At 41.9% G+C, this 16,278-nt stretch overlaps 1 protein-coding gene across 2 annotated transcripts in view; it reads left to right on the top strand.

The window, feature by feature from the left end:
* The window catches only part of LOC127440727 (cortactin-binding protein 2-like), a 38,713-nt gene extending 22,907 nt beyond the window's left edge, over positions 1-15,806 (top strand). For both annotated transcript variants that reach the window (XM_051697506.1, XM_051697505.1), the window contains exons 13-16: positions 8,342-8,383; positions 11,004-11,071; positions 15,330-15,376; positions 15,637-15,806. In XM_051697506.1, the coding sequence (XP_051553466.1) occupies positions 8,342-8,383; positions 11,004-11,071; positions 15,330-15,376; positions 15,637-15,682 (203 nt within the window). In that variant the 3' untranslated portion in view covers positions 15,683-15,806. The remainder of the gene's footprint in view (positions 1-8,341; positions 8,384-11,003; positions 11,072-15,329; positions 15,377-15,636) is intronic.
* Positions 15,807-16,278: the final 472 nt, after the last annotated feature.

Below are 16,278 nucleotides of genomic sequence, written 5' to 3'. Positions count from 1 at the left end.
GGCTTGCAAGCCTCATCCTTTTTCCTCCAAACATAAGGATGGTCATTATGGCCAAACAGTTCAATTTGTGTTTCATCAGACCAGAGGACATTTCTCCAAAAAGTAAGATCTTTGTCCCTATGTGCACTTGCAAACTGTAGTCTGGCTTTTTTATGGCGGTTTTGGAGCAGTGGCTTCTTCCTTGCTGAGCAGCCTTTCAGGTTATGTCGATATAGGACTCGTTTTACTGTGGATATAGATACTTATCTACCTGTTTCCTCCAGCATCTGCACAAGGTCCTTTGCTGTTGTTGTGGGATTGATTTGCACTTTTCACACCAAACTATGTTTATCTCTAGGAGACAGAATGCATCTCCTTCCTGAGCGGAATGATGGCTGCGTGGTCCCATGGTGTTTATACTTGCATACTATTGTTTGTACAGATGAACGTGGTACCTTCAGGTGTTTGGAAATTGTTCCCAAGGATGCACCAGACTTGCGAAGGTCCACAATTTATTTTCTGAGATCTTGGCTGATTTCTTTTTATTTTCCCATGATGTCAAGCCAAGAGAGTTTGAAGGTAGGCCTTAAAATACATCCACATCTACACCTCCATTTGACTCCAATAAGCCTTGTTGTTGTTGTACTATACAGTCAGTCGAGTCCGACTCTTGGTGATTCTATGGATAGTTGGTCTCGGTCAGTAACAACATTTGTCATGTCTTGGAGGCTGATGTTGGTATCGTTCTTGATGGAATTGAACCATCTCCTTCTTGGTCTTCCTGGTCTTCTTTTGCCTTCCATTTTTCCAAGCATGATTGTCTTTTCAAGGGAGTCAGTTGTTCTCATAATATGACCGAAATATGATAACTTGACTTTAGTCATAGATGATTCTAATGAACATCCTGGTTTGATTCGGTCTAAGACCGACTGGTTCGTTTTCCTTGCAACCCAGGGAATGCGCAGGAGCTGTCGCCAGCACCAGAGTTCGAAGGAATCAATATATCGGTGATCTTTCTTCTTGATTGTCCAGCTTTCGCATCCATACATCGCAACGGGGAATACCATTGCCTTGACAAGATGAATCTTTGTTGCCAAGGAGATGTCTTTGGACTTCATCAGCTTATCGAGGTTTACCATTGCCTTCTTTCCTAGGAGCAGTTGTCTTCTGATTTCCTGGCTACAATTCCCATCACAACTAATCTGCAAACCCAAGAAAATGAAGTCATTGACTACCTCGAGTTCTTCTGCATCAATCCAGAAGCTTTGTAGGACGCCGGTCGACATGATCTTTGTCTTTTTCATGTTGAGCTGCAAACCTGCTGCCGCGCAATATGTTCTTTGATCTTGACAAACATAGCTTTGAGTTCTTCTACACTCCCCGCCGTCAGGGTTGTGTCGTCGGCATACCGCAGGTTGCTGATTCTTTGTCCTCCTATGTGAATTCCATTTTGGGCATCGTCAATTTCAGAATTTCGTATTATACGCTCAGCATAAAGGTTGAATAGACATGGCGACAGGATGCAGCCTTGATGGACGCCTTTTGCAACCCTGAACCAGTCTGTTTCTCCGAACTCTGTTCTCACTGCTGCTTCTTGATCAGTGTACAGGTTCTTCAGAAGGATGATCAGGTGGTTTGTTACCCCCATGTATTTGAGTGTGTTCCACTGCTTGCCATGGTCAACACAGTCAAAAGCCTTGGTGTAGTCTATAAAGCAGAAATAGACGTGTTTCTGGAGTTCTTTGGCCTTTTCAATTATCCGCTTGATGTTGGAGATCTGATCACGTGTTCCTCTACCCTTCCTGAATCCAGTTTGAACATCCGGCAGCTGATGTTCTATGTGCTGCTGGATTCTTCCTTGAATGATCTTCAACATGATCTTGCTGGCGTGTGATATCAGGGCAATCGTGCGATATTTGGAGCAATCTGTTGCATCCGTCTTCTTCGGGATGGGTACAAAGATGGATCTCCTCCAGTCTTTGGGCCACTGCATCTTTTTCCAGATCTGCCGACAGATAGCCGTCAGTACTTTGATCGAGACCTCTTCCGTTGCCATGAATAGTTCAATTGGAATTTCATCGGGCCCAGCTGCTTTCCGTTTTGCCATGAGCTTCAATGCCCATCTGACCTCACTTTCTAGGATGTCAGGTTCTGGCTCGCAGCTTACATCTTCAAAACTGTCTGCCATATTTTCATCCCGCTGATACAGGGCTTTTGTGTATTCTTTCCATTTTTCTTTTATGTCTTCTTCGAGTGTGAGGTCTTTTCCTTGTTTGTCCATAAGGATTCCAATTTGTGGGCAGAAACTTCTTTTCCATTGTCTGCTGCAAAGTATGTAGTCAATTTGGTTCCAGTGTTGCCCATTCGGAGACATCCATGTGTAGAGTCTTCTTTTGGGTTGCTAGGCACAAAGGAATTTTCTTGGCAGAATTCTAACAGTCTTTCTCCTTCATTTCGTTCTCCCAAGCCTTCTTTTCCTGCTATGCCAGGTTCACCTTGTGCACCAACTTTGGCGTTCCAATCTCCAATGATAAGTTTATCTTCAATTAGCTGTTGCAGGTCTGAGTAGAAAGTTTCACGGGTGTCCTCATCTGCGTCTGTCGTGGGTGCGTACACTTGAATGATGGTTACATTGATCGGGTGGCCTTGGATGCGAATGGATAGCATGCGGTCGTTCTTTGGATTGTATCCCATAACTGCGGTCGCGATTTCCTTCTTCATGATTATGGCAACTCAGTTTCTCAGTTTTTCCTCATGTCCAGCATAGAAGACTTTGTAATCATCTGACAGAAAGTGACCTTTTCCTGTCCACTTCAGCTCGCTTATTCCAAGTATGTTGATCTTCAAACGAGCCATTTCCGTTTTCACGATGTCCAGCTTTCCTTGATCCAATAAGCCTAGCAGAAGCTAAATTAGGCTTGAAATAATTTTCTGGAAATTTCCAAGCTGCTTAAAGGCACAATTAACTTAGTGTATGTAAACTTCTGACCCACTGGAATTATGATATAGTCAATTAAAAGTTAAAAAAATCTGTCTGTAAACAATTGTCGGAAACATTACTCGTGTCATGCACAAAGTAGATGTCCTAAACGACTTGCCAAAACTATAGTTTGCCAATATGAAATCTGTGGAGTGTTTAAAAAATTAGTTCCCTATCTGTCACTCACTCGATGTTGTGTCGATGTAGTGACACTAGGGGTCACTCTTGGGAGCCCGAAACACCTCTGGTCTTTGAAAAAAGGCCAATGAAAATTGGCGAGTGGTATTTGCATACCACTCCCCCGAACATACGGGTATAAAAGGAGCTGGTATGCAACCACTAATTCAGATTTTCTCTTCGGAACCGAACGATCGATGCTCACTGAGCTGAATTCTCACGACTGTTCATTCACCTCTGCTGGATCTGACGGTGCATTTTAGTGGCTTCTCCCCCCTCTGCACTGGTGCACTGCAGAGAATGCCCCTGGGCACTTCGGCAGAAATAAAAGAGTATATTCTAAAAGAGTATATTTCTCTAAAATAGCGGCACACACGGAATATCTTTTTAAAGATGCCCTTCCGTTTGTGTGTTATTCCTGGTTGCGGTTGTTATCTCTCATGATCGCTGTCTTTCGTGTCTGGGTGCTACCCACGCGGAGACAGCGTTCGTGGATGGATCATGTACTCATTGCGAGAACATGACCATGGCAACGTTGCGGTCGCGGCTTGCCTTCGTTTAGAAAGCAAGCCACCCCAGTGGCTCCCCGCCTCAGTCCTTCTACCTACGGGTGTGAGGCCAGCGCGGCTAGCACTGGGGGCGATTTGGGGACCCCAATGGGACCACCTCCGCCGGGTATCCCCCACGGACCTCCCATTCCCCAGCATGCTCATCTGCCCCGATCGGTCTTCCGGATGAGTCTGCCGGTTCATCTCACGGCGAGTTCGACCTCTTGTTCGGAGCCCGCGAAGGTGATAGGCTCTCGAGCGCAGCATTGGAGAGCGGGCTCGTCCAGTAGGACATGGAAGCCTCAGCTGGGCTCCCCCCCTCAGGTACGGTCGCCCAGTCACAGGCTGACGCGGAGATGACGGACATGCTTTCCAGGGCAGCCGTGAGTGTCGGGCTAGAGTGGAACCCTCCGCTCTCCCCTGAACCCTCGCGGCTCGATGATTGGTTCCTGGACTCGCGGCGCCGCTCACTGCCTCGCCCCGCCCCATTTCCTTTCTTCCCGGAAGTGCACGAGGAGCTGACAAGGTCGTGGGAGGCACATTTTACTGCCCGGTCCCGATCTTTCAGCTCCCCCACCCTCACTTCCCTCAATGGTGGGGTGGCCAAGGGCTATTCGGCGATCCCCCCGGTGGATAAGGTGCTCACGGTGCACCTATGCCCGCAGGGTGCCGCACAGGTAGACCTGTTCGCTTCCCGAAAATTTTCCCACTGCCCGCACTGGTATGCCCTGACCGAGACACCTCTCGGTATAGACGCGCTGGCACACAGCTGGCCCCCTGGACTACACAAATATGCGTTTCCCCTAGTGAGCCTACTTGCACAGACCCTGTGCAAGGTCAGGGAGGACGAGGAGCAGGTCATCCTGGTAGCACCCTACTGGCCCACCCAGACGTGGTTCTCAGACCTCACGCTCCTCGCGACAGCACCCCCCCCACCCCCCCAACCCCCCGGCAAATTCCCCTGAGGAAGGACCTTCTTTCTCAGGGACGGGGCACCATCTAGCACCCGCGACCAGACCTCTGGAATCTCCATGTCTGGCCCCGGACGGGACACGGAAGACTTAAGTGGCCTACCACCTGCGGTGGTAGACACGATAACTCAGGCTATGGCCCCCTCTACGAGGTGCCTGTATGCCTTGAAGTGGCGTCTGTTCGCTAAGTGGTGTTCTTCCTGACGCGAAGACCCCCAGGGATGCACAGTCGGATCGGTGCTTTCCTTCCTGCAGGAGAGGTTGGAAGGGCGGCTGTCCCCCTCCTGATCATCAGGTTCCTGAGAGGCACCAGGAGGTTGAATCCCTTCAGACCGCGCCTCATTTCCTCATGGGACCTCTCTGTAGTTCTTCAGAGTCTACGGAGAGCCCCCTTTGAGCCCCTTCAGTCAGCTGAGCTTAAGGCACTCTCTTTAAAGACTGCACTCACTTCCATCAAGAGGGTAGGAGACCTGCAAGCATTTTCTGTCAGCAAAACGTGCCTGGAGTTCGGTCCGGGCTACTCTCACGTGATCCTGAGACCCCGACCGGGCTATGTGCCCAAGGTTCCCACGACCCCTTTTAGGGATCAGGTGGTGAACCTGCAAGCGCTGCCCCAGGAGGAGGCAGACCCAGCCCTGATGTTGCTGTGTCCGGTGCGTGCTTTACGCATCTATTTGGATCGCACGCAGAGCTTTAGAGTCTCTGAGCAGCTCTTTGTCTGCTTCGATGGACAGCGGAGAGGAAGCGCTGTCTCCAAGCAGAGGATCGCCCACTGGCTCATTGACGCCATAGCAATGGCATATCATGCTCAGGACGTGCCGCCCCCAGCAGGGCTACGAGCACATTCTACCAGGAGTGTGGCGGCTTCCTGGGCCTTGACCAGTGGCGCCTCTCTAACAGACATTTGCAGAGCAGCAGGCTGGGCAACACCCAACACATTTGCGAGGTTCTACAATCTCTGGGTGGAACCGGTTTCATCCCGTGTAGTGGCAGGCACAAGCAGGTAAGTCCGGGACAGCTGGCCGGGTGTATCGCTTGCGCATAGCGCCTTTCACCTCCCCTGAGCTGAAGATGTGCGCTGTTGACTCCCAGTAGTGTTCACAAACTGTGTTCCCTGGATGATTTCCTCCGAGCCCTGTGGCAGACGAATTTGTGGAGAAATTCGCTGCCGGCTCAGTACATGTGCTAACTAAGCCCTGTACTGGTGTAGGTGCTCCGCATGTGTTGGTTCCCCATAGGTAACCCCATGCGATGTATATCTTCCACTAATTTGTTTCTCTGTTGGTAAACTGCATCTTCCTTGGGCAGAGGCCCATGTGCCCCAGTCACCATGCTTGTAGAAACTCCTCCCCCGTAGGGTAGGACCTACCATGGGACTTCTCCACATGACATATTTCCGACAAAGCTCGGCAAGACCATGTGATGTATTTCCTATCAAAATACCCCCCGACGTAGACCTGGTGGCCCCAGTCGGTTAACAAATTTCACTCTTTTTTTGGGGGGGGGGAGAAAAAAAAAAGAGAGAGGATAAGAGGCCACAACTGGGCTAGCCTGTTTCTATCTTTTGGGCAGTCGACTTGTTCCCAAAGGGCCGTTCGACACTCATAACAGCGTTGGGGGAGATTACGTGTCGGCCTGGTGCGCTGGCTACGAGGCACACAGTGGTCTGCCCGTCACACACCGCCAGTTCACATAACACAGTTCAGCCAGTTGTGGCATTTCGTATAGGGACCCCTAGTGTCACTACATCAACACAACATCGAGTGAGTGACCTGATGGAGGTGTTGTGTCCCTCCTGCCACAACGCTGGACTACCCGCTGAAATGGCCGGGACCTTGTCTCGGCTCCTCAGCACAAAAACTGCATACCAGCTCCTTTTATACCCGTATGTTCGGGGGAGTGGTATGCAAATACCACTCGCCAATTTTCATTGGCCTTTTTTCAAAGACCAGAGGTGTTTCGGCTCCCAAGAGTGACCATTAGTGTCACTACATCGACACAACGTCTCATTCCCTCCATCAGGGAACGGAGGTTACGAAAGTAACCAGGACGTTTTAATGACTTTAACCTAAGTGTATGTAAACTTCTGACTTCAACTGTATGCCGTTTGGAACACATTCTGAGTTTGACAAGTCAAGTCATTTATATTTGTATAGCACTTTTCACAACACATAGTTTCAGAACAGCTTTACAGAAAATCATGCTTTAACAGAAAATGAAACTGTAATATCTATAAAGTCTTAGAATCATCATAAAATTAATAAAAAAGTAAATAATAATTGTATTTAGAACCCCAGTGAGCAAGCCGAAGGAGATTGTGGCAAGGAACACAAAACTCCATAAGATTTTGTTTATTGGAGAAACATAACCTTGGGAGAAACCAGGCTCAATGTGAGGGCCAGCTCCCCTTTGGCTAAACAGCATGAATATAATGCCAATATTAGTTATTTGTGTGCAGTGCAAGTCATGGTTTAAAATAAGTGAACTAAGTAAGTGTAAAGGGCCAGTGTTTAAACAAAGATTTTGTAGGAACTGTAAGATTAATGACTAATATCTTTGAAGTTCAGCCTGGATTAACTGCAGAAGTTATTTCCTTTGTTATTTGGCTGTTATAAGCTTTTTTTTTGGCAATTAATTGATAGTCTATGTAATCCTTTTAAGAGTGTAGTCCATCATTAGACCAAGGTGAGGCAGGCAGAGATCAGTGAGGTGCATTGCAGTTCAACCGGCAGGTTATTTCGGTGAGGTCCATCCTTGGTCCAAGGTTCAGGCAGTGGCATATGAAGTGTCCCATGTATTACAGTTGGAGTTGGATTCAGTTCATCCTATGTAGTCCATCGTAGTAGGCTGAATGATGTCTAGCTTACACCAGCTGCAGTTAGTCACCATCACTCAGTGACACATAGCAGTGGAGTCCGACACCAAGCAGGAACGGAGCTGGATCTGGCCTGCTCTGGTAATGACAGGGAAACAAATAGAAAAATATTAGCATTAATGCCATTCAATTTATTGCAGAGTTATAGATGATGAGAAGTGTTTCCAGTTCCGGCAGACCTAACTAAAGCAGCCTAAATTAGGTGTATGCCTGGTTAAATAGATGAGTCTTTAGTCTAGACCTAAACTGAGTGAGTGTGTCTGCATCTTGAACTGTGTTAGGGAAACTATTCCATAGTTTAGGAGTCAAATAGGAAAAGGATCTACCTCCTTTTTTGTTTTTTTATATTCTAGAAACTATTAAGAGGCCAGAATTTTGCATTTTTTAATGAATGCGATGGAATATAGCGTGGTAGAAGGTCATTTAAGTACTGAGGAGCAAGACCATTCAAAGTTTTGTACTTAGTTCAAGGAACAAAAAGAAGTCTTCCTTAAACCATCTTGAAATGGACTTTTGTGACATGTGACTTGTGTTGAGTTATAGTACCATATGCAGTCACTGAGATCACATTGCTAAGGTTCAAATGGCTGTTTTACCAGCCTTGATTTAATGATTGGCTCACCGCTAGTATTGTTTTGATTGTTGTAGTTTTTGTTCATTTAATACAAATTAAGTAAGACAAAAGTTTTCTTTTTCATTCAAAGTAAAATGAAACCAACAGCTTTAAGTAGTCTTTGTGCTTTTGATAGCAATGTGCTTTAGTGACAAATTTGCAGTTTTTGACACAATACTGTTTTATGTCTTCAACTAGATGCACAACAGGAGGAAAGCAAAAAACTTGTTTCATACAAAGGTACTTTTTCCATTTGTGTGTGTTTGTAGAAGTATGATATGTAAGTAAGTTATCATATATTCTGTGAGTATAGTATTATGGTCTAACTCAGGGGTCAGGAACCTTTTTTCACTAAGGAGACAATTTAAAAAATTTTTGGTTGATGAATTTTTTCGCCATAGCAAAAACGAATAATTTACTATTTTCAAAAAGCAAAGTTTTTCAATAAAATAAAGTGTTTATTGTGCCCATAGACTACTCAAAATCACAAAAACATACAAATATGCAACAATTAAAAGTAACATGTTGCAGTATGGAATTGTGTATACGTTTGTGCGGGTCTTCATACAATTATTTAATTTTACATTTGTTCATGAAAAAGTTAACTTCCTTATAGGGCTGGGCAATATGTAAAAAATATTTTAATGATAATCGCCTTAAAAAAATATCGTGATATCCAATTATATCGTCAACACCCCTGCCAACGGTCAGTGAATGTTTTTGCTTTATTGATTTTGCTTTAAAAATTTCATTTATTGAAACACGAAAAACTTAAAAGACATTTATAAATTCAAATTGCACTTTAAACTAAATGAAAAATGCAATTAAAATAATGAAGTGATCAAAAAATCTTATATAACCACCTCCCCAAATCCAAACATTTACTGTCTCCAATGGCATCCGTCAGCGAAAACAGGTGAAAAATTACTAATAGCCTACAAAAAGACAAAGATAATAATCATAATCATAATAAAAAAAAGCCTAATAAATTCCCTTGTGTTCCCAAAGTAATGTTGCCAAATGTGTGTTCTTATCGAATGTGTTTGTATTGCGTTTTGGTAAAAACAGTTAATGCTGCCTAAAGAAAAAAAAAATTGAACTCAATTTTAGGTTCAAGGTGTCTTATTATTTTGATTTTATCCCTTTCGTCTTTGTTTCTTTAATAGAAAGATATATATTACTCAACCTGCAGACTTGCGTTCATAGTGCGTAAGAGTGAACTGCTCCGTGGAAATAAAGCAAACTAAACTCACAGCACCTCATGAGATGATCGGAGATCATTTGCTGCATTCTCATAGACGACATTATTCTTGCAAACAATTTGCAGATGAATGAAACAGAGAAAAAGGTGTGATAACTCTTTACATGCGTGTGTTCCACAAGGCAGGGTCCCGCTGCCCGCCTCTGAACAAACAGCATCAGACACAAGCAATGACGGCTTTTCTTTTGACTGTTTTTATATAATAAAATATAATAACGTTTTTTCAAGCTCGTGTCTTGTGACTAACATCATGTTTCACTCCGAGACATCTTACAGGTTACCCGCCTGTTGCGGGTAGATGAGCAAAATTACCCACACATGAAATACCTGCATTTGGTTCTTAAAAATATAATCATACGTTTCTTCAAACGTGCGTCTTTGTGTCTAATTTCTTGTCATATATCACTCCGAGACATCTTACAGGTCGCCCTCCACAGTGGCTGGTAAATCAGCAAAATTACCCGCCACTGCGCATGCAAAATCCGCATTTGCCGGGTGTTAATTTAAAACCTTGTTCACCAGGAGCAGGCTGTACGACAAATTCAGGAGAAAGGAAATCAAAACAGTGTCATTGACTTCAAGCTTTGCAATTGCACCCACACTTTCTGCAGGAAAAATTATCTCTAGAAAGTTTTAAACAATCATGTGTTGGTGAATGGTGAGACACCCGGGGAGCCACTTGATTTTTAACAAAGAGCCACTTGTGACTCACGAGCCATAGGTTCCCGACCCCTGGTCTAACTGAAAGTGTCTTGTAATCTTTGGGCCTGTTTTACTTGAAAGAACGATTACTTAATACCTAAGCTTTATAATAAATAACATCTAGAATTTAATGCAGGAATTTGGAGCCACTTAAGGTGCTGTAAGCTATTTTTTCATGGAAAAGTATGCACAAATTGTTCCTTAAAGATATTAATTAAATACGTGTCCTGAGATATCTCACCGGTCTCTGTGACAGCAGTAGACTCTGTGAACAGCAAACAAAACTGTCAGTGGTTGACGCTTTTCACCTGTCATCATCATTATTTTGCTTGTTCTCACAGTGTTGTATTTAAAGCAGATCATGGAGGCTATGATTCATAATGTTTGTCAGTTGAGGGCGCTATTGTGCCACTGTTGAATTTGACTACAACAGGAACAAACAGTGCTGCTCTTTTACTCACTTACTCACTCAATTTAGAGGGCGGGGTTTTGGAATGAGGGGCGTGGCTAAAAAGCTTCAGAATGCTAAAATCACTTACAGCACCTTTAAAGGTAGCACTCATAAATGTAATTATTGGTTGTTGTTTTCCTCATAGTTACCAGTAATCATGACAAATATTTTGTATCAAACCTGCTCTCAATATGCTCTCAATATATTTCCTTGAAATCAGTAGTTCACCCGAATTTAAAATGTACACACCCCCATGCATTTTATGGTGAACTATCCTTTTCACATAACTATACACTATATTAGCTAATTTATACAGTACATGAGAAGTTTACTACCTTAAGGTCATTAGGTAAAAATGTCAAACAGTCTCCATATTCCTTACTAATGGTATAAGCTGATGTTAATTAGCTGTAGGTAATATGTTTTCGTTTTTCTCAATCTTGCAGAGTGCACGGTGCATCCGGCAATGGATGTCTTTCCCTATGAAGAAATTCTAGAAAAAAGAATAAGACAGGTAAAATACAGAGTTGAGATTAATCAGTAATAATCAGGAATTCCACAGTGTAAAGGTGAATATTGTTGATAGTAAAACATGTGGCTCAAAGCTTCGTAGAACAGAACAGTGTTTCTGAGCTACATTCCTGGAGACCCACAGCACTACACATTTTATGAAATCATCTAGCACACCTGATTCAACTCTTTAATTTTTAGCAGAGCTGAACTGGGTGTCTCAGGTCAGGAAGACATGTAAAATGTGCAGTGCTACCCTGGATCTGAGTAAAAAAATAAAATAAAATAAAAACACTGAGAAGGAATTATTGCTTATTGTTTCAAATGTGATTTCTATCTGAAAGCTATTTTAAAACATGTTTTTTTTTTCCTACTAAATGTAGAAACTGTTAGGCTTTTCAGTTTAAGAGTTTATAGTTGAAACAGTGGATACATGACCTGATAAAAGCTTGAATATTTGTCACCATGGCATGAATGTAGGTTTGCTTTTAAAGGGATAGTTCACCCAAAAATTAAAATTCTCTCATCATTTACTCACCCTCATGATATCCCAGATGTGTATGACTTTCTTTCTTCAGCAGAACACAAATGAAGAAAAATTGAAAAATATCTCAGCTCAGTAGTTCCTTAAAGTGGATGGTGATCCGACTTTTGAAGCTAAAAAAAAGAACAGACAGTCAGCATAAATGTCAAAGTGGTTAAATTAATGTCTTCTAAAGTGATACGATCACTTTTGGAGTGAAAAAACGATCAATATTTAAGTACTTTTGAACTATAAACCATCACTTCCAGTAAGCTTCATGAGAGCGCTGAGTTCACGCAGTCTCTCATGTGACGTATTCGCTTTGCCATGTTATGGATGTAATGGATGTAATCTCACGTTCTCCAGTCAGTTGAAACATCCAGGATAAGCACACAAACACAACATTGTGAGTAAAGAAACAGATTCAAATACTGATGTAAACCAAAACCTACGAAGCTACTGTACAGCGTTCCTCCTACTCATTTGTAAACAGCACTGCAAATCCGGTTGATTTGCACATGCCTCAGTTCTCGCATGTCTCACGTGCCAACACGATTACATCACACGTGCATGCTGCTGCTGACTGGAAGCAATGATTTAGAGTTAAAAAAGTACTTATATTTTTATCTTTTTCTCAGCAAAAGCGATTGTGTCACTTTAGAAGACATTAATTTAACCGCTGGAGTCCTATCGATTATGTTTTTGCTGACTGTCTGTTCTTTTTGGAGCTTCAAAAGTCAGATCACCATCCACTTGCATTTTAAGGACCTACAGAGCTGAGATATTTTTCTTCAAATGTGTTCTGCTAAAGTAAGTCATACACACCTGGGATATATCATGAGGGTGAGTAAACAGTGAGAGAATTTTCATTTTTGGGTGAACTATCCCTTTAAATCTATGGTCTACACATACAGGTGCATCTCAATAAATTAGAATGTCGTGGAAAAGTTCATTTATTTCAGTAATTCAACTCAAATTGTGAAACTTGTGTACTAAATAAATTCAGTGCACACAGACTGAAGTAGTTTAAGTCTTTGGTTCTTTTAATTGTGATGATTTTGGCTCACATTTAACAAAAACCCACCAATTCACTATCTCAAAAAATTAGAATATGGTGACATGCCAATCAGCTAATCAACTCAAAACACCTGCAAAGGTTTCCTGAGCCTTCAAAATGGTCTCTCAGTTTGGTTCACTGGGCTACACAATCATGGGGAAGACTGCTGATCTGACAGTTGTCCAGAAGACAATCATTGACACCCTTCACAAGGAGGGTAAGCCACAAACATTCATTGCCAAAGAAGCTGGCTGTTCACAGAGTGCTGTATCCAAGCATGTTAACAGAAAGTTGAGTGGAAGGAAAAAGTGTGGAAGAAAAAGATGCACAACCAACCGAGAGAACCGCAGCATTATGAGGATTGTCAAGCAAAATTGATTCAAAAATTTGGGTGAACTTCACAAGGAATGGACTGAGGCTGGGGTCAAGGCATCAAGAGCCACCACACACAGACGTGTCAAGGAATTTGGCTACAGTTGTCGTATTCCTCTTGTTAAGCCACTCCTGAACCACAGACAACGTCAGAGGCGTCTTACCTGGGCTAAGGAGAAGAAGAACTGGACTGTTGCCCAGTGGTCCAAAGTCCTCTTTTCGGATGAGAGCAAGTTTTGTATTTCATTTGGAAACCAAGGTCCTAGAGTCTGGAGGAAGGGTGGAGAAGCTCATAGCCCAAGTTGCTTGAAGTCCAGTGTTAAGTTTCCACAGTCTGTGATGATTTGGGGTGCAATGTCATCTGCTGGTGCTGGTCCATTGTGTTTTTTGAAAACCAAAGTCACTGCACCCGTTTACCAATAAAAGTTGGAGCACTTCATGCTTCCTTCTGCTGACCAGCATCTTTAAAAAGCTGATTTCATTTTCCAGCAGGATTTGGCACCTGCCCACACTGCCAAAAGCACCAAAAGTTGGTTAAATGACCATGGTGTTGGTGTGCTTGACTGGCCAGCAAACTCACCAGACCTGAACCCCATAGAGAATCTATGCGGTATTGTCAAGAGGAAAATGAGAAACAAGAGACCAAAAAATGCAGATGAGCTGAAGGCCACTGTCAAAGAAACCTGGGCTTCCATACCACCTCAGCAGTGCCACAAACTGATCACCTCCATGCCACGCCGAATTGAGGCAGTAATTAAAGCAAAAGGAGCCCCTACCAAGTATTGAGTACATATACAGTAAATGAACATACTTTCCAGAAGGCCAACAATTCACTAAAAATGTTTTTTTTATTGGTCTTATGATGTATTCTAATTTTTTGAGATAGTGAATTGGTGGGTTTTTGTTAAATGTGAGCCAAAATCATCACAATTAAAAGAACCAAAGACTTAAACTACTTCAGTCTGTGTGCATTGAATTTATTTAATACACGAGTTTCACAATTTGAGTTGAATTACTGAAATAAATGAACTTTTCCACGACATTCTAATTTATTGAGATGCACCTGTATATCTAGGCAGTCTGGGTATTAAATTGGACAGAAATTAAGAGAGACAGAATGAAAGACGTCAACGACAAGAATAGAGCGTAGCACTTTTTCAGCCATCTTGGTTCTGGAGGCATTTTCCCCATTCATTTTTGCCATAGAGATTTCATAAAATTCTTCATTAAAGCATTCTAAGAGATAAACTAAACCAACCAGCTTGGAGGTAAATCACAACAATACTAACTTTTAATTTGAAGCAAAAAAGTATTTGAAAATCCGACAAAAGTACAAAGACTTCATATGTCTTGAATGAGGGAATGAACTACAATAATAGAATTAAAAAAGTATAAATATAAAACAATTGATTTAGAGTTGTTAGTTATGGGTATAAAAATATTCAGTAAACAATTTGTTTTTAGGTTTATTGCAAAATACTCATCATGGGAGTGGGCAGTCGCTGCAGAGCTCTTGTAGCATGTATTGTTTGCAGCAGATCTCTGATTGGTGCGTCTTTCTCTTCAGGATCATGGGCAGTGTAGTTCTTCATCGAGAATTCTGCGGTTAAACACAATTTCTAAAAATGAAGTTGAAATGATGAGGACTGATGGCTTTAAGTGAAGCTTATGCTATCGCTTAACAACCTCAGGGTCCTTCTATCTTAAAAGGTTTATAATTTATCATTTAAAATCAATTCGTCTATAGAGAAAAAGGAATGGTATTTTTACTTCCGAAACCAGAATGTTACACTCTTATACACAGGCGTCTGATGGGATCTCTTTGTAAAATGCTATAGACTTTATCTTTTATTTCCAATTCACACTTCATTATTGCTTTACACTAATTTTAGTGCAGAGAGCACTAAGTGGGAACTTTACTAAAGCCACGGTCACACTACACTTTGTGTCCATTCACTTCCATTCAAAAATTTTGCATTCGGCTGCAGACAAATGTTCAAGTTTGGTGAACTCTGACCTGTGATGACAAGACGATATGTGGCCAATAAAAGATTGAAATGTCACACACTGATCTTTTGGCTAAATACACATAATATATATTTCAAAGCAGCACATTTTTATTGGAATACAATAGTATTTGTTACTTGTGATGTATTCAAACCAGAAGCCCTTGAGCGTGACATCATATCCTGTCCAATGCGTTATCTGAAATAATTTCACATCCTCAAAGCCTTGTGTGGCCGTAGCTAAAGAGGATGGAAATGTTCTTTTAGCTGGAATTTTTTGTGACATGTTGATTTCATTTTCAAGGACGGTGAGTGTGAGGTGCTGATTAGATGGGCTCCTTGCCCTGGTTGGTGAGTGAATTATTTGCATTTTTTCCATATAATGTCCCTTATGATGTTAATGAAATTTACATCCTTTTTTCACCTGTAGTCTGCATTTTCATATCCAGTCTGTGGCCTACAATAAACACTGCATACTTTCACATTTTCACGAATGCAAGATTTGCATTGCTATGCAACCTCATTGTAAATTGTTACCCTAAATACATTTTTATTGATTGTATGTGTAAATCTGAATGTTGAAAGTGTTAATATTTCCCCCTTTTTTCCAGCGGCCTAAAGTGGAGTGACTCATGGGAGTTAGAGGACAACCTATAACTTATAACTAAGGCTACACATACACACACTTACAGACACACTTATAACTGTGAATTTGTGTCTTTTACATTTCATTGACTGTCATAGCAAATATTGTAACAATAAACACACTGTTGGGAACAAAGTATGAGTTGTTTACATGATTGCAAGGTTTTAAGTAAGGACTGGATTTTTTTATTCCAAGATTATAACCAATGATTTGTTTGTTTTTGAACTTGATGCATTTATCTGTCTTTTTTACAGGGAAAATATATTTCCAGGGAAATTACAAATTTCGAATTTTGTTTAGCTGTATTTGCTTCGCAATACAGCGATTGAATGAAGCAGAAAATACACATGATAAAAGACACATTCATTCTTATAAATAGTCATCCATTTAAAAACCACAGAAAAATATACATGTAAATTATCAAAATAAAATTGTGTTCAATATTAAAAGTTTGATACCTATTGGAATGGTAGAGTTACTTAAACGACTTGTTCTTGAAAATGACACAATTAAGATTAACGTGTATACATTCTGGACAAAGAAAAAGCTACAATTGCATTATCTATGTCTGTAGTCGGATTTCGCAAAAATCAGACTGGTACAATTT

The sequence above is a fragment of the Myxocyprinus asiaticus genome, chromosome 5 (genome assembly GCF_019703515.2).
Source record: "Myxocyprinus asiaticus isolate MX2 ecotype Aquarium Trade chromosome 5, UBuf_Myxa_2, whole genome shotgun sequence".
Classification (NCBI taxonomy): Eukaryota; Metazoa; Chordata; class Actinopteri; order Cypriniformes; family Catostomidae; genus Myxocyprinus; species Myxocyprinus asiaticus.
Note: the sequence above shows the minus strand (reverse complement) of the source record. Positions and strands in the feature narration are given on the sequence as shown.